Consider the following 23,575-nt stretch of genomic DNA (forward strand, 5'->3'; position numbering starts at 1 on the left):
ATGACGCAGTCTATCGGAAAAATACGGAACCAAAGATAAGACGTGCCATCTGTGACGACCTAAATGGAAAGAAATCAATACTTTCGAATTGCATCGAGGAACAATCAGAAGACAGTCAGTTATAATTCTGTCTTGGAATAGTCGGCTGGTCCCATTGGAATAGTCGCCACTAAATTACGGTTCGGATTATTTGATACCGGTCGGTCAGTATCAACGTAAATTTGTGTTCTACGAATAGAGTTCTTCGGGACCATTAACAAGATTAATCACCACCGTTCAATCACGTATTAACGGGTGCTACCTATAATGAATCTCAATGTAAGGATGTCTTATCGGTGACTTGTTAGAATAGAAACAAGTGAAACATCAATCCAACATAACATGCAAGAAAACGTGCGTTTCGCCACATTGAGACATACGACTTCAGTGAAAAGACATTTCCATGCCATGTGTGCTCAGTAAAGACGTTTGTAGGAGTTAGTAACACGTAAATCATATACAGACATCGCGTATCTGCAGAAGTTGGACCTATGTAATTTGAGACAATTTATTCTTTAAAACGATGACTGGGGTCACTGTAGTAATTACATGTAGTGTAATATAAAATTAAAAAATATTTTAATAAATTATTCTTCGTGTGACAACATGTATACTTCCACAATGAAATATTCAATAACATCATATTTAAGTGATAAGTGATTGGTGTACTTGTAATTACTGAAAGTATGTGTCCAATGAAATATCTTTGTAAAAAAATTAAATCAGGTATGAAAGTGAACCCAGAATATAATATACTTCTTAAAGTGACGGAATCGAATTTTTGAGTGTTTAATAATATACAATAAACCATAACGAGCTCAAGGTGCCCTCACCAGCGCAATTCGTACGACTGCACTGCGCAACAATGTCTGCGCAGGTGCCCCACTAACCTAACCTAACCTAACCTAACCTAACCTAACCCAAACCAACCAAAACGGTGTAATCTGCATCAGTGCAAAATGGTTTCCTGCGCACGAATTTTGGAAAAAGCGAATGGAAGCTCAGAACTAATTCAAGTTTTGTATGTACGTCATGCCACAGGTAAGTTAATTATATTCATACTCTATTATGTCTTATCGCTTTTTAGAAATTCGCACGAAGGCATCAAAGTCGTGAGGTGGAGGATGCGCAAAGTCGGCCACGACCACTTATCAATAACGATATTAAGCGATCACACAATCCCCATATAACACAATTAGTGCTTATATGCGTGTAATACGTCATAACAAGTCTAAAATTACATAATGTTTCCACAAGAAATATTTCTTCCAAAATTGATGAAGTGTAGATGTTGACGCAAATACGTAGCAGATTCATGCGTAACGATGACACAATTTAACTCACTATAAATAAGTATCATGTAACGAAAGAAATGGAATAAACATACGTGAATGATAGTACGTCATTTATTAATATATATCGCCTCACAAAGAAACTGAATTTAAATCTCTGGTACATCAATTGCAATGTTTGGTGGGCGCGGAATTCGTGGCGCACGTCAAACTTGTGGTAACATATTGGTGTCCTATGTCAAACTTCTACAAAATATATCGAAAATATTGCCTCACATTTACTCGAGGACACGACGTACAAACACAAAGACGCAGTCTATCGGAAAAATACGGAACCAAAGATAAGACGTGCCAACTGTGACGACCTAAATGGAAAGAAATCAATACTTACGAATTTCATCGAGGACCAATCAGAAGACAGTCAGTACTGAATCTGTCTTCGAACAGTCAGCTGGTCCCATTGGAATAGTCGCCATTAAACTACGGTTCGGATTATTTGATACCGGTCGGTCAGTATCAACGTAAATTTGTGTTCTACGAATAGAGTTCTTCGGGACCATTAACAAGATTAATTACCATCGTACAATCAAGTATTAACGAGTGCTACCTACACTGAATCTCAGTGTAAGGATGTCTTCTCGGTGACGTGTGAGATTAGAAACAATTGAAACAACAATCCAACATAACACGCAATAATATGTGCGGTTCGCCACATTGAGACATACGACTTCAGTGAATGGACATTTCCATGCCATGTGTGCTCAGTAAAGACGTTTGAACGAGTTAGTAACACGTAAATCATATACAGACATCGCGTATATTCTGAAGCTGGACCTATGTATTTCGAGAACATATATTCTTTTTAACGATGACTGGGGTCACTGTAGTAATTACATGTAGTGTAATATAAAATTAAAAAATATTTTAATAAATCATTCGTCGTGTGACAACATATATACTTCCACAATGAAAATTTCAATAACATCATATTTAAGTGATAAGTGATTGGTGTACTTGCAATTACTGAAAGTATGTGTCTAATAAAATATCTTTGTAAAAAAATTAAATCAGGTATGAAAATGAAGCCCAGAATATATTATAATTTTTAAAGTGACGGAATCGAATTTTTGAATGTGTTTAATAATATACAATAAACCATAACGAGCTCAAGGTGCCCTCACATGCGCAAGTCATAAGACTGCACTGCGCAACAACGTCTGCGCAGGTGCCCCACTAACCTAACCTAACCTAAACCAACCAAAACTGGGTAATCTACATCAGTGCCAAATGGTTTCCTGCGCACGAATTTTAGAAAAAGCGAATGGATGCTCAAAAATTATTGAAATTTTGTATGGACGTCATGCCACAGGTAAGTTAATGATATTCATACTCTATTATGTCTTATCGCTTTTTAGAAATTCGCACGAAGGCATCAAAGTCGTGAGGTGGAGGATGCGCAATGTCGGCCACGACCACTTATCAATAACGATATTAAGCGCTCACAAAGTACCTATATAACACAATTAGTGCTTATATGCGTTTAATACATCATAAATCGTCTAAAAATACATTGTTTCCACAAGAAATATTTCTTCCAAATTTGAAGCAGTGTAGATGTTGACGCAAATACGTAGCAGATTCATGCGTAACGATGGCCCAAGCTAACTCACTATAAATAAGTATCATGTAACGAAAGAATCGGAATAAACATAGTGAATGATAGTACGTCATTTATTAATATAAATTGCCTCACAAAGAAACTGAATATAAATCTCTGGTACATCAATTGCAATGTTTGGTGGGCGCGGAATTCGTGGCGCACGTCAAACTTGTGGTAAAATATTGGTGTCCTATGTCAAACTTCTACAAAATATATCGAAAATATTGCCTCACATTTACTCGAGAACACGACGTACAAACACAAAGACGCAGTCTATCGGAAAAATACGGAACCAAAGATTAGACGTGCCAACTGTGACGACCTAAATGAAAAGAAATCAATAATTTCGAATTGCATCGAGGACCAATCAAAAGACAGTCAGTACTGATTCTGTCTTGGAACAGTCGGCTGGTCCATTGGAATAGTCGCCATTAAACTACGGTTGGGATTATTTGATACCGGTCGGTCAGTATCAACGTAACTTTGTGTTCTAGGAATAGAGTTCTTCGGGACCATTAACAAGATTAATTTCCATCGTTCAATCAAGTATTAACGGGTGCTACCTACACTGAATCTCAGTGTAAGGATGTCTTCTCGGTGACGTGTGAGATTAGAAACAATTTAAACAACAATCCAACATAACACGCAAGAATATGTGCGGTTCGCCACATTGAGACATACGACTTCAGAGAATGGACATTTTCATGCCATGTGTGCTCAGTAAAGACGTTTGTACGAGTTAGTAACACGGAAATCATATACAGACATCGCGTATCTGCAGAAGCTGCACCTATGTAATTTGAGAACATTTATTCTTTATAACGATGGCTGGGGTCACTGTAGTAATTACATGTAGTGTAATATAAAATTAAAAAAATATTTTAATAAATTATTCTTCGTGTGACAACATATATACTTCCACAATGAAATATTCAATAACATCATATTTAAGTGATAAGTGATTGGTGTACTTGCAATTACTGAAAGTATGTGTCCAATAAAATATCATTGTAAAAAAATTAAATCAGGTATGAAAGTGAAGCCCAGAATATAATATACTTTTTAAAGTAACGGAATCGAATTTTTGAGTGTTTAATAATATACAATAAACCATAACGAGCTCAAGGTGCCCTCACATGCGCAAGTCATACGACTGCACTGCGCAACAACGTCTGCGCAGGTGCCCCACTAACCTAATCTAACCTAACCTAACCTAACCCAAACCAACCAAAACGGAGTAATCTGCATCAGTGCAAAATGGTTTCCTGCGCACGAATTTTGGAAAAAGCGAATGGATGCTCAGAAATTATTGAAATTTTGTATGGACGTCATGCCACAGGTAAGTTAATGATATTCATACTCTATTATGTCTTATCGCTTTTTAGAAATTCGCACGAAGGCATCAAAGTCGTGAGGTAGAGGATGCGCAATGTCGGCCACGACCACTTATCAATAACGATATTAAGCGCTCACAAAGTACCTATATAACACAATTAGTGCTTATATGCGTGTAATTCATCATAAATCGTCTAAAATTACATTGTTTCCACAAGAAATATTTCTTCCAAAATTGATGCAGTGTAGATGTTGACGCAAATACGTAGCAGATTCATGCGTAACGATGACCCAAGCTAACTCACTATAGATAAGTATCATGTAACGAAAGAATCGGAATAAACATAGTGAATGATAGTACGTCATTTATTAATATAAATTGCCTCACAAAGAAACTGAATATAAATCTCTGGTACATCAATTGCAATGTTTGGTGGGCGCGGAATTCGTGGCGCACGTCAAACTTGTGGTAAAATATTGGTGTCCTATGTCAAGCTTCTACAAAATATATCGAAAATATTGCCTCTCATTTACTCGAAAACACGACGTGCAAACACAAATACGCAGTCTATCGGAAAAATACGGAACCAAAGATTAGACGTGCCAACTGTGACGACCTAAATGGAAAGAAATCAATACTTTCGAATTGCATCGAGGACCAATCAAAAGACAGTCAGTACTGATTCTGTCTTGGAACAGTCGGCTGGTCCATTGGAATAGTCGCCATTAAACTACGGTTGGGATTATTTGATACCGGTCGGTCAGTATCAACGTAAATTTGTGTTCTAGGAATAGAGTTCTTCGGGACCATTAACAAGATTAATTACCATCGTTCAATCAAGTATTAACGGGTGCTACTTGCACTGAATATCACTGTAAGGATGTCTTCTCGGTGACGTGTGAGATTAGAAACAATTGAAACAACAATCCAACATAACACGCAAGAATATGAGCGGTTCGCCACATTGAGATATACGACTTCAGTGAAAAGACATTTCCATGCCATGTGTGCTCAGTAAAGTCGTTTGTAGGAGTTAGTAACACGTAAATCATATACAGACATCGCGTAACTGCAGAAGCTTGACCTATGTAATTTGAAAATATTTATTCTTTATAACGATGACTGGGGTCACTGTAGTAATTACATGTAGTGTAATATAAAATTAAATAAATAATTTAATAAATAAACACGTCTAAAATTACATAATATTTCCACAAGAAATATTTCTTCCAAAATTGATGCTGTGTAGATGTTGACGCAAATACGAAGCAGATTCATGCGTAACGATGACCCAATCTAACTCACTATAAATAAGTATCAGGTAACGAAAAAATCGGAATAAACATACGTGAATGATAGTACGTCATTTATTAATATAAATTGCCTCACAAAGAAACTGAATATAAATCTCTGGTACATCAATTGCAATATTTGGTGGGCGCGGAATTCTTGGCGCACGTCAAACTTGTGGTAACATATTGGTGTCCTATGTCAAATGTCTACAAAATATATCGAAAATATTGCCTCACATTTACTCGAGGACTCGACGTACAAACAAAAAGACGCAGTCTATCGGAAAAATACGGAACCAAAGCTAAGACGTTCCACCTGTGACGACCTAAATGGAAAGAAATCAATACTTTCGAATGGCATCGAGGACCAATCAGAAGGCAGACAGTACTGATTCTGTCTTGGAACAGTCGGCTGGTTCCATTTGACTAGTCGCCGTTAAACTGCGGTTGGAATTATTTGATACCGGTCGGTCAGTATCAACGTAAATTTGTGTTCTAGGAATAGAGTTCTTCGGGACCAATAACAAGATTAATTACCACCGTTCATTCAAGTATTAACGGTTGCTACCTACACTGAATCTCAGTGTAAGGATGTCTTCTCGGTGACGTGTGAGAATAGAAACAATTGAAACAACAATCCAACATAAAGTGCAAGAATATGTGCGGTTCGCCACATTGAGACATACGACTTCGGTGAATGGACATTTTCATGCCATGTGTGCTCAGTAAAGACGTTTGTACGAGTTAGTAACACGTAAATCATATACAGACATCGCGTATCTGCAGAAGCTGGACCTATGTAATTTGAGAACATTTATTCTTTATAACGATGACTGGGGTCACTGTAGTAATTACATGTAGTGTAATATAAAATTAAAAACATATTTTAATAAATTATTCTTCGTGTGACAACATATATACTTCCACAATGAAATTTTCAATTACATCATATTTAAGTGATAAGTGATTGGTGTACTTGCAAATACTGAAAGTATGTGTCCAATAAAATATCTTTGTAAAACAATTAAATCAGGTATCAAAGAGAAGCCCAGAATATAATACAGTTTTTAAAGTGACGAAATCGAATTTTTGGGTGTTTAATAATATACAATAAACCATAACGATCTTAAGGTGCCCTCACATGCGCAAGTCATACGACTGCACTGCGCAACAACGTCTGCGCAGGTGCCCCACTAACCTAACCTAACCTAACCTAACCCAAACCAACCAAAACGGGGTAATACGCATCAGTGCAAAATGGTTTCCTGCGCACGAATTTTGAAAAAGCGAATGGTTGCTCAGAAATTATTGAAATTTTGTATGGACGTCATGCCACAGGTAAGTTAATGATATTCATACTCTCTTATGTCTTATCGCCTTTTAGAAATTCGCACGAAGGCATCAAAGTCGTGAGGTGGAAGATGCGCAAAGTCGGCCACGACCACTAATCAATAAAGATAATAAGCGCTCACACAATCCCCATATAACACAATTAGTGCTTATATGCGTGTAATACATCATAACACGTCTAAAATTACATAATATTTCCAAAAGAAATATTTCTTCCAAAATTGATGCAGTGTAGATTTTGACGCAAATACGTAGCAGATTCATGCGTAACGATGACCCAATCTAACTCACTATAAGTAGTATCATGTAACGAAAGAATCGGAATAAACATACGTGAATGATATTACGTCATTTATTAGTATAAGTCGCCTCACAAAGAAACAGAATATAAATTTATGGTACATCAATTGCAATGTTTGGTGGGCGCGGAAATCGTGGCGCAAGTCAAACTTGTGGTAACATATTGGTGTCCTATGTCAAACTTCTACAAAATATATCGAATATATTGCATCACATTTACTCGAGGACACGACGTACAAACACAAGGACGCAGTCTATCGGAAAAATACAGAACCAAAGATTAGACGTGCCATCTGTGACGACCTAAATGGAAAGAAATCAATACTTTCGAATTGCATCGAGGACCAATCAGAAGACAGTCAGTACTGATTCTGTCTTGGAACAGTCGGCTGGTCCATTTTAATTGTTGCCATTAAACTACGGTTCAGATTATTTGATACCGGTCGGTCAGTATCAACGTAACTTTGTGTTCTAGGAATAGAGTTCTTCGGGACCATTAACAAGATTAATTACCATCGTTCAATCAAGTATTAACGGGTGCTACTTGCACTGAATATCACTGTAAGGATGTCTTCTCGGTGACGTGTGAGATTAGAAACAATTGAAACAACAATCCAACATAACACGCAAGAATATGAGCGGTTCGCCACATTGAGATATACGACTTCAGTGAAAAGACATTTCCATGCCATGTGTGCTCAGTAAAGTCGTTTGTAGGAGTTAGTAACACGTAAATCATATACAGACATCATGTATCTTCTGAAGCTGGACCTATGTATTTTGAGAACATTTATTCTTTATAACGATGACTAGGGTCACTGTAGTAATTACATGTAGTGTAATATAAAATTAAATAAATAATTTAATAAATTATTCTTCGTGTAACACCATATATACTTCCACAATGAAATATTCAATAGCATCATATTTAAGTGATAAGTGATTGGTGTATTTGCAAATACTGAAAGTATGTGTCCAATAAAATATCCTTGTAAAAAAATTAAATCAGGTATGAAAGTAAAGCCCAGAATATAATATACTTCTTAAAGTGACGGAATCGAATTTTTGAGTGTTTAATAATATACAATTAACCATAACGAGCTCAAGGTGCCCTCACATGCGCAAGTCATACGACTGCACTGCGCAACAACGTCTGCGCAGGTGCCCCACTAACCTAACCTAACCTAACCCAACCCAAACCAACCAAAACGGGGTAATCTGCATCAGTGCAAAATGGTTTCCTGCGCACGAATTTTGGAAAAACTGAATGGATGCTCAGAAATTATTGACATTTTGTATGGACGTCATGCCACAGGTAAGTTAATGATATTCATACTCTGTTATGTCTTATCGTTTTTAGAAATTCGCACGAAGGCATCAAATTCGTGAGGTGGAGGATGAGCAAGGTCGGCCACGACCTCTTATCAATAAGGATATTAAGCGCTCACACAATCCCCATATAACACAATTAGTGCTTATATGCGTGTAAGACGTCATAACACGACTAAAATTACATAATGTTTCCACAAGAAATATTTCTTCCAAAATTGATGCAGTGTAGATGTTGACGCAGATACGTAGCAAATTCATGCTTAACGATGACCCAATCTAACACACTATAACTAAGTATCATGTAACGAAAGAATCGGAAAAAACATACGTGAAAGATAGTACGTCATTTATTAATATAAATAGCCTCACAAAGAAACTGAATATAAATCTCTGGTACATCAATTGCAATGTTTGGTGGGCGCGGAACTCGTGGCGCACGTCAAACTTGTGGTAACATATTGGTGTCCTATGTCAAATTTCTACAAAATATATCGAAAATATTGCCTCACATTAACTCGAGGACACGACGTACAAACACAATGACGAAGTCTATCGGAAAAATACGGAACCAAAAATAAGACGAGACATCTGTGATGACCTCAATGGAAAGAAATCAATACTTTCGAATGGCATCGAGGACCAATCAGAAGACAGTCAGTACTGATTCTGTCTTGGAACAGTCGGCTGGTCCCATTGGAATAGTCGCCATTAAACTACGGTTCGGATTATTTGATACCGGTCGGTCAGTATCAACGTAAATTTGTGTTTTAGGAATAGAGTTCTTCGGGACCATTAACAAGATTAATTACCACCGTTCAATCACGTATTAACGGGTGCCACCTACACTGAATCTGTGTAAGGATGTCTTCTCGGTAACGTGTTAGAATAGAAACAATTGAAACAACAATCCAACATAACATGCAAGAATATGTGCGGTTCGCCACATTGAGACATGCGACTTCAGTGAATGGACATTTTCATGCCATGTGTGCTCAGTAAAGACTGTTGTACGAGTTAGTAACACGTAAATTATATACAGACATCGCGTATCTGCAGAAGCTGGACCTATGTAATTTGAGAACATTTATTCTTTATAACGATGACTGGGGTCACTGTAGTAATTACATGTAGTGTAATATAAAATTAAATAAATATTTTAATAAATTATTCTTCGTGTGACAACATATATACTTCCACAATGAAATATTCAATAACATCATATTTAAGTGATAAGTAATTGGTGTACATGGAATTACTGAAAGTATGTGTCCAATAAAATATCCTTTTAAAAAAATTAAATCAGGTATGAAAGTCAAGCCCAGAATATAATATACTTTTTAAAGTGACGGAATCGAATTTTTGAGTGTTTAATAATATACAATTAACCAAAACGAGCTCAAGGTGCCCTCACATGCGCAAGTCATATGACTGCACTGCGCAACAACGTCTGCGCAGGTGCCCCACTAACCTAACCTAACCTAACCCAACCCAAACCAACCAAAACGGGGTAATCTGCATCAGTGCAAAATGGTTTCCTGCGCACGAATTTTGGAAAAAGCGAATGGATGCTCAGAAATTATTGAAATTTTGTATGGACGTCATGCCACAGGTAAGTTATTGATATTCATACTCTATTATGTCTTATCGATTTTTAGAAATTCGCACGAAGGCATCAAAGTCGTGAGGTGGAGGATGCGCAAAGTCGGCCACGACCACTTATCAATAACGATATTAAGCGTTCACACAATCCCCATATAACACAATTAGTGCTTATATTCGTGTAATACATCATAACACGTCTAAAATTACATAATGTTTCCACAAGAAATATTTCTTCCAAAATTGATGCAGGGTAGATGTTGACGCAAATACGTAGCAGATTCATGCTTAACGATGACCCAATCTAACTCACTATAAATAAGTATCATGTAACGAAAGAATCGGAATAAACATACGTGAATGATAGTACGTCATTTATTAATATAAATCGCCTCACAAAGAAACTGAATATAAATCTCTGGTACATCAATTGCAATGTTTGGTGGGCGCGTAATTCGTGGCGCACGTCAAACTTGTGGTAACATATTGGTGTCCTATGTCAAACTTCTACAAAATATATCGAAAATATTGCCTCACATTTACTCGAGGACACGACGTTCAAACACAATGACGCAGTCTATCGGAAAAATACGGAACCAAAGATAAGACGAGCCCTCTGTGACGAACTCAATGGAAAGAAATCAATACTTTCGAATTGCATCGAGGACCAATCAGAAGACAGTCAGTACTGATTCTGTCTTGGAAAAATCGGCTGGTCCCATTGGAATAGTCGCCATTAAACTACGGTTGGGATTATTCGATTTCTGTCGGTCAGTATCAACCTAACTTTGTGTTCTAGGAATAGAGTTCTTCGGGACCATTAACAAGATTAATTACCACCGTTAAATCAAGTATTAACGGGTGCTACCTACACTGAATCTCAATGTAAGGATGTGCTGCAAACAGACCTTCTTCAAGTTTTGCTATTATTCTCGAGACATTGTTCAATGGCGCAACAAATATTTGAGCTGAGGAACGACTGGATTTTAGAGCAACACACACCTGAACGCGGTCCTAAATTCGTCAGAATCTGTCGAGAATCGATGAACCAATTTACTGTAACCTGAGTGTCAACCTATCCTAATCTTCGGAACTTATTAAAAACACAGACAGACAGAGAGACAGAGAGAGAGATGCTTCAACTGAGTGAACAGTTCTATAATATTTCTTGATGATTTAGACAGGCGTAATACTTCGTTTCTCACTCTGTAAGACAATCCGAACTTGAAAACACTTAGGGAAAGAGATTCAAGAAGATTATTTACAAGCGAGTGGGGGGAAGTAATACTGATAAAGAAAAAGTTATGTAACCGGTACATTAAGCCTTCAACAGAAAATGCTAAATACCAATTAGTTCAATTCTGAAAGTTTACTTCAACGTACGTACCAAGTGCTTTAATTATGATGCCTTTTATATTTATGGATTTTCTATGATTCTCACTATAAACAGCGATCATTTCCTTAAACAGCGTTAACCAGTTGATCTTCGTAATGCTGAAGAGTTGTGTTTTCTTCGCGGTACGGACTGAATTCTTAAATATTATTCAGACGAACTACGATTCTCGGAATAAACAGCGATCATTTCCTTAAACAGCGTTAACCAGTTGATCTTCGTAATGCTGAAGAGTTGTGTTTTCTTCGCGGTACGGACTGGATTCTTAAATGCTATTTAGACGAACTATGATTCTCGGAATAAACAGCGATCATTTCCTTAAACAGCGTTAATCAGTTGATCTTCGTAATGGTGAAGAGTTGTGTTTTCTTCGCGGTACGGACTGAATTCTTAAATATAATTCAGACGAACTATGATTCTCGGAATAAACAGCGATCATTTCCTTAAACAGCGTTAATCAGTTGATCTTCGTAATGGTGAAGAGTTGTGTTTTCTTCGCGGTACGGACTGAATTCTTAAATATAATTCAGACGAACTATGATTCTCGGAATAAACAGCGATCATTTCCTTAAACAGCGTTAATCAGTTGATCTTCGTAATGGTGAAGAGTTGTGTTTTCTTCGCGGTACGGACTGAATTCTTAAATATAATTCAGACGAACTATGATTCTCGGAATAAACAGCGATCATTTCCTTAAACAGCGTTAACCAGTTGATCTTCGTAATGGTGAAGAGTTGTGTTTTCTTCGCGGTACGGACTGAATTCTTAAATATAATTCAGACGAACTATGATTCTCGGAATAAACAGCGATAATTTCCTTAAACAGCGTTAATCAGTTGATCTTCGTAATGGTGAAGAGTTGTGTTTTCTTCGCGGTACGGACTGAATTCTTAAATATAATTCAGACGAACTATGATTCTCGGAATAAACAGCGATCATTTCCTTAAACAGCGTTAACCAGTTGATCTTCGTAATGGTGAAGAGTTGTGTTTTCTTCGCGGTACGGACTGAATTCTTAAATATAATTCAGACGAACTATGATTCTCGGAATAAACAGCGATAATTTCCTTAAACAGCGTTAATCAGTTGATCTTCGTAATGGTGAAGAGTTGTGTTTTCTTCGCGGTACGGACTGAATTCTTAAATATAATTCAGACGAACTATGATTCTCCCAGTCGTGCGGCGGTCTTCAGGTAGTGAGGACTGTAAAGCCCGGCCAGGCACTCTGACTTGGTCCTTCGAGGGAACATCGAGCAGCGGAGAAGAATAGGACGCCAGCTTACGCCGTGCCCACCCGCGATTACCGAAACCTAACGGTGACAGCATAAGCAAAGGGACAACGCAGAAGCAAGGTCTGGCGGGCTGGTGCCCTCCAAACCGGCATACCAAAGCTAAGTGCAGAGGAAAGCGTTAGGGGCTTCCACCTCCTGGCAGGCGTGGGTGTTGGTGAGTACACCGCGTGAGTCAGGATGGTGAAACCCAAGGTGGTGAGACTTAACCCGCAGGGAGTAAAGAGAATGCTAGACGTCTCCGGCCCCTCAGGCCGACGAACCAAAACAAAACTGACTACTAAAACGGATAAAGACAAAGACATGAAACTGAAAAAACAGGCAAAACGCACACCTCGGTCGCCGTCAACTACTGACTTCGAAAATTCGTCGTCAGACCTTTCGGACACCGAAATGACGTCAATTTGGCCACAGGGTCAAGAAGGAGCTAGGGCAACGGCAACCTCGCCAGTAGCAGGCCCTTCTGGCACTAAAACTTTAATCGTAGAGGCGGAGGTCCACTGTTCCCAAGGCGGGACTAAAATTGATAAGGTCAGTGCGCAGAAAGCAACAGACTCTGCTACAGCGTCCTCTGAACGGTTGAATCCGGAGGAAATTGTGGAGGGAGATGACTTCACTGTCATTACCTCCAAAAAGAAATTGAAAAGAGCACCTCCAAAACCCGCAATAACTGACGAAGCAATTAACGCTGAGTTACCTTCCTCTCCCACCCCTGAGACCCGTGATTCTGGGAAGACAGGACCCGCCAATAACCACTACTTAAACGCCCCGAGAGCAAAAATCCCACCGGTAATCATTCACCACCACTATGAAGGTGACATGACCCGACTCAACAAGGACTTCCATACAAAATTCCAGCCGCTGGGCTTCACTTCTCACAGAATAAAGTCCGGAATCGCTTGTCAAACGTCCACATACAAGGACTATCTGAACCTTCAAACCTTCTTGAAAGACAACAAGGTGCCGTTCAATTTACTCAGATCGAACGACTCCAAGCCCTTCAAAGTGGTCATAAAAGGCATTCCGCCAACCACCCCCCCAAAAACCATCCAAAACGAACTGATCGCACTGGGACTGGCAGTTCAAACCGTTATCCCAATGACCGCTTGGAGAGATAAAACCCCTCTGCCAATGCATATAGTCGAACTGGACAACGTTCCCCAGAGTCAAAAGATCTCTCAGCTGTCCCATCTCTGTTTTATAAAAATTTCTGTCGAACCTTATAAGGGGAGAACCGTGCCGCCTCAGTGCGCACGGTGCCAACAGTTTTACCACGTGGCGGCAAACTGTCAGGCCCCTCCGGCCTGTGCCCACTGCGCGGAGGAACATTGCTCGTGGCAATGTGAAAATAGATTCCTCCCAAACTTCGTGCCGACCTGCGCCCTGTGCAAGATCGGGGAGCACGGCTCCAAGTACAGAGGGTGTCCCTTCTTCCGTGACCTCATGGAGAGGGAGACGAAGAGCAGACCTCCGCAGGAAAATTCAAAAAGAATTGCTGGAGCGCGGGTCTCAGCTCAACCCCAGCGACCGCCCCCCAAAACGTTCCGTGACTTCCCCCCTATGGGTGCTGCAAATGCCTGGAGCAGGCCACTGAACTTCGTCAGCTCACAACTAACACAGCCTCCACCACATCCCTACAACTACAACTTCCATCAACCACGGGACCTTTATTCTTCCTATCATTTTCCACAGCCGCACATCATACAACAACACGCCCGGCTTGCCCACAGTGCTAACTGTCCCTGCTGCGTCCGGTCCAACACATCAACACAGGCTGCAGCGAGCAAGCCTCCGAATTCTGTAACAGGCAGATCTTCGCCGGTTCCGGACAGACCAGTCTCTCCCGCTCTCTCTGTAGTAGCGCAGGACGTCACACCTGCCGAATCATCTCTCGGCCCAAAATCTAGGCCCTCAGGCCCCAAGACCAAAGTAACTAAGGGGAACAACACAGAACCACTCAGGCAGGGAAAAGAAGAACACACGAGCCAGAGAGAGACACACACATCTCATGAACGCACCCAACAATACCCACACCCTCCCGCGGGTCTGAGACTCGGAAATCCTCACACCCAGCAGCAGACAAGAGAATTTGTCGAAATTGTTCGGACTTTCAATCCGAACTTCTCTTTCCATTACCTTCTATCTTCCATCTCAGGAATGCTTTTACAATTCATGCAGCACCCTTATGAGAGCGCCCTCCCAATAATCTTTAATAACTTCCTAGCCACCCTCCTCGGTCTTCCTAATCATGGGTAGGTCCCTCAGCCACACTGACATCCTGTTCTGGAACGCCAGAGGCGTCAAGATTAAAAAATCAGAACTATTAGATTATTTGGAAACCAATAACATCCCCATAGCTCTAATTAATGAAACTCATTTACAATCTGCAACAAAATTTAAGTGCCCAAACTACACGACATTCCGGTCTGACAGGCTAAATCAGAGGGGTGGCGGAACGGCCATTCTAATTCGCCAGGGCTTCAAGCATTCGGAAATTCCCCTTCCCCCCCTCCAACACATGGAAGCGACAGCTATCCAAGTTAACATCAATAGGGAAACAATAGTACTAATCTCTATTTACAACCCCCCGGGCAGAATTATAGAGAGTGACCTGGACCATCTTTTGGAAACCGGAAACAAAGTAATTCTAGCAGGCGATTTCAACGCCAAGCATTTAACCTGGAACGCTCGGCAGAACAATGCAGCGGGACAGACACTTCTCACACATTACTATAAAAGTAATTACGTAATCTCGGCTCCATCCCACCCCACACACTTTCCAGATTGTAATCCTGGTGAAGCCGATATACTTGATTTTGCCATAATCAGTAACGTGCTTTCCAGCCACTCAATACGCACACAAGGCAGTCTTTCGACATCCGACCACAACCCAGTTCTTCTTAGAATACGTGGTCCACTAGAACCAGATGAATTAAAACATACATTCGTCTACAGCGAAGCCAATTGGAATCTTTTTCAAAATTACATTTCTGAAAACCTAAACACACAGTGCGTAGACGGGAACTGCTGTAACAGTGAGATTGATACAGCTGTTGACCACCTTACAGACGTTCTGAATAAGGCCACGCACCACTCTATTCCGCTCAGACGGAGAACTTTCAGGTCAATGCAAATTGCAGCAGCCACTCGACTTCTCATCCAAGAAAGAAACAAACTGAGAAATCAGTGGCAAAGAACCCACGACATAAGGCTTCGTCCCCTCATCAACGCCTTGAAACACAAAATTGACTCGGCCATTAAAGATCAAATTTCGAACACCTGGCAGCAAACACTCCAAGGCCTCGACACTACCAACACTAAAGACACGTGGAGGATAACAAAAAGCCTCACAAACACGGACACAAAAATCCCACCCCTGAAACACAATGGCAACGTTGCAATTACCAACCAAGACAAAGTGAATATTTTTGCTGATACTTTAGAAGAAATATTCCAAACGAACCCAAACGTAGACACCAACTTCACCGTTAGCACAGAGCAGGTAGTTACCGACTTCCTGATGCAACCTCCGCAGGCCTCCGTAAGGCTTACAAACCATTGCGAGGTCGAATGGATTATCCGCCACCTTAAACCCCGCAAGGCTCCTGGCCCTGATGGGATTCAGAACATAGTACTAAAACACCTGCCACGGCCTGTTTTCAGATTTATTGCAAAAATATTTAACAAGTCATTAGCTTCAAATTATTTTCCTACCCAGTGGAAAAACGCTAAAGTTATCATGCTCCCAAAACCAAAAAAGGACCATTCCTCCCCGTTAAATTATAGGCCAATAAGTTTATTAAATTCCCTAGGCAAAGTTTTTGAGAAAATCATCTTAAAAAGACTTAATTTTCAACTTAAGGAGCTCCACATTATCAGAAATGACCAGTATGGTTTTAAACGTGGACATTCCACAACGCACACACTATTAAGAAATATAGAGAGAATCACTCACGGATTTAACAATAAGAAAGCCACAGTGGCATTGTTCCTGGACATAGAACGAGCATTTGATAAAGTTTGGATCACGGGGCTAATAGCAAAACTCATTAAAGTCAAAATTCCGCCTCACCTAATCCACGTAATTCACAGTTACCTCCAGAACCGTTCATTTTCTGTTTCACATGGGAGCTCTCACTCAAGCTGCCGCCCCATCAGGGCCGGCGTTCCCCAGGGTAGCCTACTCGGGCCAACACTTTTTAACATCTACATAAATGACATCCCATCCATTGAGAATGACTCCAACGTGTCCATCTCAATCTATGCAGATGACACAAATATCAGTGCTCGCTCAGGAAAATTAGACATAGCGATAACGAAATTAAACAGAGCAATAGGCCTTCTGGAACCCTGGTTTCGGAGATGGAGAATTCAGATCAACATTGACAAGTGCACCACAACCGTGTTTTCAAAACGTTTACGCGACTATCGCTGCAATGTTCCCACCGTAAAATTTTTTAATAAAACCATAGCTTTTACCTCCGAAACCAAATATCTGGGTGTCACTCTAGATTCCAAATTGACGTACAAGGCCCACATATCATCCATTCTCCGTACAGCTAACTTCAGACTGAGGCAACTATTTCCTTTACTCAATAAATCCTCCAGAATGGATGTTAATTTATCGTTAATGATCTATAAATCACTCCTCCGGTCCATACTGACATATGCCTCCCCCGCCTGGGGCTACGCTGCTAACACTCATTTACAAAAACTTCAGACATTTCAGAACAAAGTCCTCAGAATAATAACCAAATTGCCAAGGGTTACTCCAATCAGTACCCTACACGAACAGACCGGAATGCCGTTGATCAAGAATTACATTAAAGGATTAGCGAATAGGCTATACTTGAAATCGGCCATCAGCTACAACAGTCAAATTCAAGAGCTAGGACAGTACGATCCCAGCATTGACAAATACCTCCGCCCCCGAGCCCTTCTTGCGAGGTGACCCAACCCGCGAAATCCTCCAATCCTTTTGCTCAATAAACGGTCAGAGGATTGCCTCTGTAGTACATTGTTCTGTAACATTAGCCCAACAGCACACCTTAAAATTCCTTCACCTCCTGCATAAACGCAGCTAAACCTCGGCTTTTCTTTTGTAGCCCCCACTACAGTGCACCACCAGCCCGTTATAGGTACCCCGGAGAGTCCAGTCCATAGGCGGTCACATCGACCACTCCCCTACGCTGGACCGACCGCGAACCAACAAACACAAGACGACCACGGCAAGAAAATGGAAAAATGATTTATGGAATATGGATTGAAACTTTTGTAATTGGATAAGCAACGAGCCAAGTTGGTCGTTTCTTATCCAAAACATATCTTTGTAAAAATGAAAAGAAAAAAAAAATGTATCAGTTTTTAATAAAGGAAGCGCACGGACAGAGGCTACCGTTAGGGCTCGCGATTTTAAATGCCGGACTGCTGGCTAGAAGTCAGCAGCACGCATCCGGAAGGTCCTGCGACCGGCCAACTCGACCAAGGTTTTCCGTGGTTTTCCTCGGTACTAGAGCAAATGCTGAGTTGGTACCCAAACTCCACGTTGCTCTGCATGCCTCCCATGCAGCCCTCTCAGAGTAATATCAAAATTCCGCTCTATAGTAGCCCCCCCCCCAAAAATTAACGTAAATTATTCCTAACGCCACCCCCAAGGCCAATATCAAAATTCAAAATTAACGCAAAGACCCGAATCAACTCCCCCCTACCCTATTTCTTACCCCATCCTGTCTCCTAAATCCCTTGTCCACACTAAACTTATTCATACCAGAAGGACGAGCGGGCACTGCCTGGGAACCTTCGTAGCCCACAACCAACATTATACCCCTCCCCCATTTATTGCAGTAGTGCCTATCGCTACTCCCCCCACTTTCTCTCTTCTCTCTCTCTCTTTTTTTTTTATGATTCTCGGAATAAACAGCGATCATTTCCTTAAACAGCGTTAACCAGTTGATCTTCGTAATGTTGAAGAGTGTTTTCTCTTCGCGGTACGGACTGAATTCTTAAATATAATTCAGACGACCTACGGCTTCATGGGGTTAATGATGCTTATTTTTTCATTTCAAAGAGCACACAAAAAGTTAATTTATGAATCCTCTTAGGAAGGGAATGAATTATTTCGGAAGATTTAGTAGCGGTGAGACTTAATATTAAACTGTGTTTTTGTATAAAGAGTATCTAGAGATGTGAATCAGACTGCAGTGACTCACGATAGACTCAAATTTCGGTTTCCTTTTAGTTGTAACACTTCAGTTTCCATAACAGAGGAATTTCATTGATTAGGAAAATACATCAGGTACTCAATTTGACGATATTTTATATTACTTTACACAGAATAAACTGAAAGTCCACAAAACTGCAATTTTTATTAGCGAAGAGTAATTATAACTGTTATAAATTACGCCTTCATAGCTTTCTGACTCGAGATACTGTAAACTGGTGCAGCTTTAATTCAATATATATCTCTACTGTGTTGCTACAAGTGGACTTGAATATCAACGCACTTCCTCTTGGTCTACGCTCCTGTATCCCATCACCATCCTTCGGGATACAACGCAGAACGATACTTCGTTCTGATGACTGCCTCAATCAAGCAAAGGATGTTGAAAATGTTTCTCCATATTTTGGGAACCTCTGCTCTATACAGCACTACATTCTAGCATCTCTGTCTAATTCCATCACCGCGTAAAGAACGCCTACTCAGTCGCGTCCATGGCAGACGGCTAATCCAAATCAATACAGACTCCGTACGCAATACTCGGTCCACCTAACACCAACAGCATTTCCTTACGAAATTTATCCAACAGAAATGAAGTAAGGACGACCAGTCAGTTTTTAAAATTTCTGTGTCTGTACACGAAGAGAAAGGCTTTGACCAGTTAAACGACTGTCAGCTACACGATGACTGCCGTAAATGTTTACAACAAGACAGACGCAAGAAACTGGTCTCATACCGCAAGTGTGCGTGTCCATTTGTCTGCATTTTCTCCTTTTCCAATCTTTCCCATCAACAATTCTCAAATGATCTGTAACTTTTCCTTTCTGTTTCAAACTCATAAAAGAACTCGATTCCTTACCGTACGTAGGGGGTTTCAAACATTCTTTGATTTTGGCGATATCGGTACCTTCGCGAAACCCCATCCACGTAGACCAGGCTTTACTCAGACACTACATTACCGTCGAGACATACTAATTTTTAATTTCCCACAGAACACTATCTACGAAAGTCATTATAATTTTTAATCAACCTCGAAATAATACATCACCGTACTCACCCGAGTCCATCGCTCACTGGTGCCTCATCGTTTCAGACGTCTCGAGCCAGACGACGTCACAGAGCAGCGTCCAGGAGCGAGACGTGGAAAAATCTTCAGAGGGTTCACGACGGCGATGAAGAATGATGATATCATAATCACCGTGAATGTGAAGAGGGCTCCGCCAATCACCTCAAAGCAGACATAATGACAAGAATTTATAATTACGTCGCTTCTGTACGTACGCTCTGAAACTCGATCAGTGGGCATTATCTGACAATTTCTCATTGTACTCAGCGGAGTCCTTAGTTCGCTGCTGCTGTAATATAATTTTCGGGTTGTCGTGTTAGCGACCTCACGATGTAAGCGGCCGTCATCCTCACCGCTCCGTGAACCTCAAGTCTTGAACGAGTGTCACGTGGTTGTTACCACTGACCTAGAAGGAGACGGAATGCGTGGGCAGAATCACAGAACAATCAAAACGTAAAATAAAATAATATCTCAGAATACTTAGTTCAGTGTTGCAAAGTCATTTCAGCCATCTTGTCTTGTGCGACCTAGGCCAAGTCACGTTTTATCCTCAACGTACTTTAAGAACTCTCTACTTCAGAGGACGGAATATTTCATGCAACTCACCTTGAATGACTTAAGTAGGCTCTCGTTGTACAGGACGTAGCACCCGAGGACACACAACAGGACACATGTACTCTCGCATGTGCGTTGTCACAGTCCTAGAGAAAAATATATAGACGATCTTATATCACGCCAGACACAAATGCATATAAGTCAGGGTCGTTATCTAGAGCCTCGTACTACCACCACGAAAGCTTCAACAACTCTTTGGCTGTCGAATAAATCGAGAATTAAACCAAACACAAGCTGAGACGTAATATCAAAATGGCCGACTGAAGCCCCAACTTACGTAAAGACTGCGTACATCCGCGCTGTACCGAAGCAGGAGACAGACAACCGGGAAAAACTCAACTTGTTCGGAGAAAACAAGTTTCGCGGAGCATGCTGGGAAAGGCAAAGATGAAAAACTCATCCACCGCGTGTCGGCAGAGATGAATAAGGGGCAGATAAAATTATACGTCCAGTAATAAAACACTCGAAGCGCAAATACTACGAGCAGCGAAAACTCAATGATTTAATCGAATGAAACCAAATCGCGGGACGGAGGGTGAGCCTCAGCCCCTAGACAAGATCTGTTGCCAGGTCGGTTAGTCGAAAGAGTTGGACGACTTGCCTCGCCCACGAGGTCCTGTTTCCTGTAGCGTGCGAGCGCAAAGCCAACGAGTTGGACTCGTCCGACTCGGGCGGTTCGTTGGAACCCGGCGCCCGGGCCATTGTCCGGAGCCAGGTCCGCGCCTCTGCTCGCTCAAGAAACGGCCTGGGCCTCCACCTCCCTTCGTGGGGCGCGGGGTGGTTAGGGCGCGGGGTGGTTAGGGCGCGGGGGTTAGGGCGCGGGGGTTAGAGCGCGGGGGTTAGGGCGCGTTTTGAATTCTGGTTGTGGATCCTATGTGGGATAATATGGGGATTTTTGGTGGGGAATCCTGCAGGATCGTGGGTAATATTATGTGGTGAATCCAGGGGAATATCCTGGGAATCATGGGTTGCGATCGTGGGAAATTCTGTTGGAAATGTTTGGTGGCAGATTTTGCTAGATCTGGGTAGGGAATTCTTGGTGGGGATCCTAGGAAATCTGTGGGGAATACTAGGATGGTCATGGGGAGTCCTGGTAAATCCGAGGAATCCTGGAGGGGGTTATAGGGGATCCTAGAGGTGATTGTCTTCGGGGATCCTGCCGTGATCCTAGAGGGCAGTGTCCAGGGAATCCTGGGGTCCTAGGGGATCCTGTGGTTCCTGGGATATGGTGATGCTGCAGGGATCCTGAGGGGATGGTCCCGGGGGGGCGATCTTGGGTAGGGGTGATCATGAGGGTTGGCCCAAAGAAGGGGATAGCCCTGGGAAGGGGTGCGACTGGGGTAGTGGCCCTGGGGTAAAGGGTGTGGCCCTAGGGTGGCTGGCTAGCAGAAATATTGGTGAGAAGATATAACCTTGAGATTTTTTAAGACCAGTATCTACGAAACTATTGGGCCGAATTTGTCGTGGCTTCCTTGACCTATACGTGACCTCATTTTGACATGAGTATGGTCAATCAGGTATTTGCCGTTTGGCATAAATACGTATGACCTTGAGAATTTTAAAGACCTCTATCTGGCAAACTATTGGGGCGAACTTGTCTTGACTTTGTCATGACCTTGACGTAACAGTGACATCAATGTTACAAGAGAATAATCACTCTGATAACTGATGAAGATGTGAGGGCGAAATAATGTACAACAGTGGTCCCCAACGCGGTGCCCGCGTTGATAAGGAAAGAGGTTATACTGAATAATAAATGCCGTTCAACCATGAACATTATAAAATCAAAGCACAGTTCTCTACGTACTAATGCCCATCTTGACGATTGCGAGCAGCAACATCATCCTACTCTCCCAAATTTGTAAAACTGGCCGCTGAAATGCAGTGCCAAACATCACACTAACTTCCCACTTGAGTAATAATAATTGTACTTATAAAATTACGTATTTTTGATTGCGTGGTTTCTTGTATCAATAAACGTCGTGTTGTTTTGTGTATTATTTGGTGTCCGTATCTTATTTGTCCAGAGAAAGGAAAAAAAGGTTGGGGACCACTGACGTAAGGCAATACATGCCAAACATTATCATCAGTGCGTTTGGTGTAATCACGCACGTCTGCTGATATCGAAGTTTCAACGTTCCTACGTGCGGATATCCGTATATCCCATGTATACATAAGATCGAGATTAAATACATTTCTTTTGTACATTCATGTATGTCTGATGGTACTCATGTTGATATGGGTTGCCATTATCCACACATTGAAGGCAGATTCATATTTATTTATGACGGACTTTGCCACAGTACGTATGTGTTTGCCGCGTGGTATTCTACGTCCATACAGCATCCAGTTGATGTGATGTGTCCAGATGGGGGGGGAGGAGGTCATAAATGCAGAGGGAGTTAAAGAGAGAAAAGTAATGCCGCACCAGCTTGGCCCAAAATTTATATTCTGAGCAAAAAATTTCGAAAAGGAATTCCCACATCTAGCATCTTAGCTTGGTAGGTCATGTAATCCTCTACTTACCCCCTCAAACCAGAACTATATTGTAAGATTTGAGGTTTCCACAGCAGATATTGTTTCTGTCATAATTGCGTTTGCGCAAATAGACTGGGAGCTTACGCCTGAATGAGGTACCCATCAACGCTTGTAGGGGGAGGTATTCCCATATGTCATTTCAGATAAATCCATTCAAACAGCACACCCAAGTTACTGCTATTCTTATGGGCACACACTCCAGAAGCATCTATACGTTAATGTGATTAAGTCAAGGTTGTGTACAATGTCTTCCGTGG

The 23,575-nt window shown here is 41.2% G+C and overlaps 2 protein-coding genes across 2 annotated transcripts in view; one reads left to right on the plus strand and one right to left on the minus strand.

Moving 5' to 3' along the window:
• The window catches only part of LOC147871107 (transformation/transcription domain-associated protein-like), a 178,249-nt gene that overhangs the window by 65,618 nt on the left and 89,056 nt on the right, over positions 1 to 23,575 (minus strand). Inside the window, exon 7 of the mRNA XM_087341186.1 lies at positions 20,157 to 20,866. The gene's annotated coding sequence lies outside the window, so the exon portion shown is untranslated. The remainder of the gene's footprint in view (positions 1 to 20,156; positions 20,867 to 23,575) is intronic.
• Positions 12,724 to 19,451, plus strand: LOC147871109 (uncharacterized). Its single transcript, XM_087341176.1, has 2 exons — positions 12,724 to 13,413; positions 17,988 to 19,451. Exons 1-2 carry the CDS (start codon positions 13,063 to 13,065, stop codon positions 18,018 to 18,020), a joined length of 384 nt encoding a protein of 127 aa, XP_087197302.1. The 5' UTR covers positions 12,724 to 13,062; the 3' UTR covers positions 18,021 to 19,451.

The sequence above is a fragment of the Zootermopsis nevadensis genome, unplaced genomic scaffold (genome assembly GCF_977971745.1).
Source record: "Zootermopsis nevadensis isolate Lab colony 2312 unplaced genomic scaffold, Znev_1.0 Znev_ptg000064l, whole genome shotgun sequence".
In the NCBI taxonomy this organism is placed as follows: domain Eukaryota; kingdom Metazoa; phylum Arthropoda; class Insecta; order Blattodea; family Termopsidae; genus Zootermopsis; species Zootermopsis nevadensis.

What these genes read in the sequence shown, in the direction of transcription:
- LOC147871109 (XM_087341176.1), top strand. Translation starts at nt 13,063, where the DNA reads ATGGTGAAACCCAAGGTGGTGAGACTTAACCCGCAGGGAGTAAAGAGA. An exon ending in GCGGGACTAAAATTGATAAG is followed by an intron (nt 13,414 to 17,987) that starts GTCAGTGCGCAG and finishes TTTCTTTTGTAG; the next exon opens with CCCCCACTACAGTGCACCAC.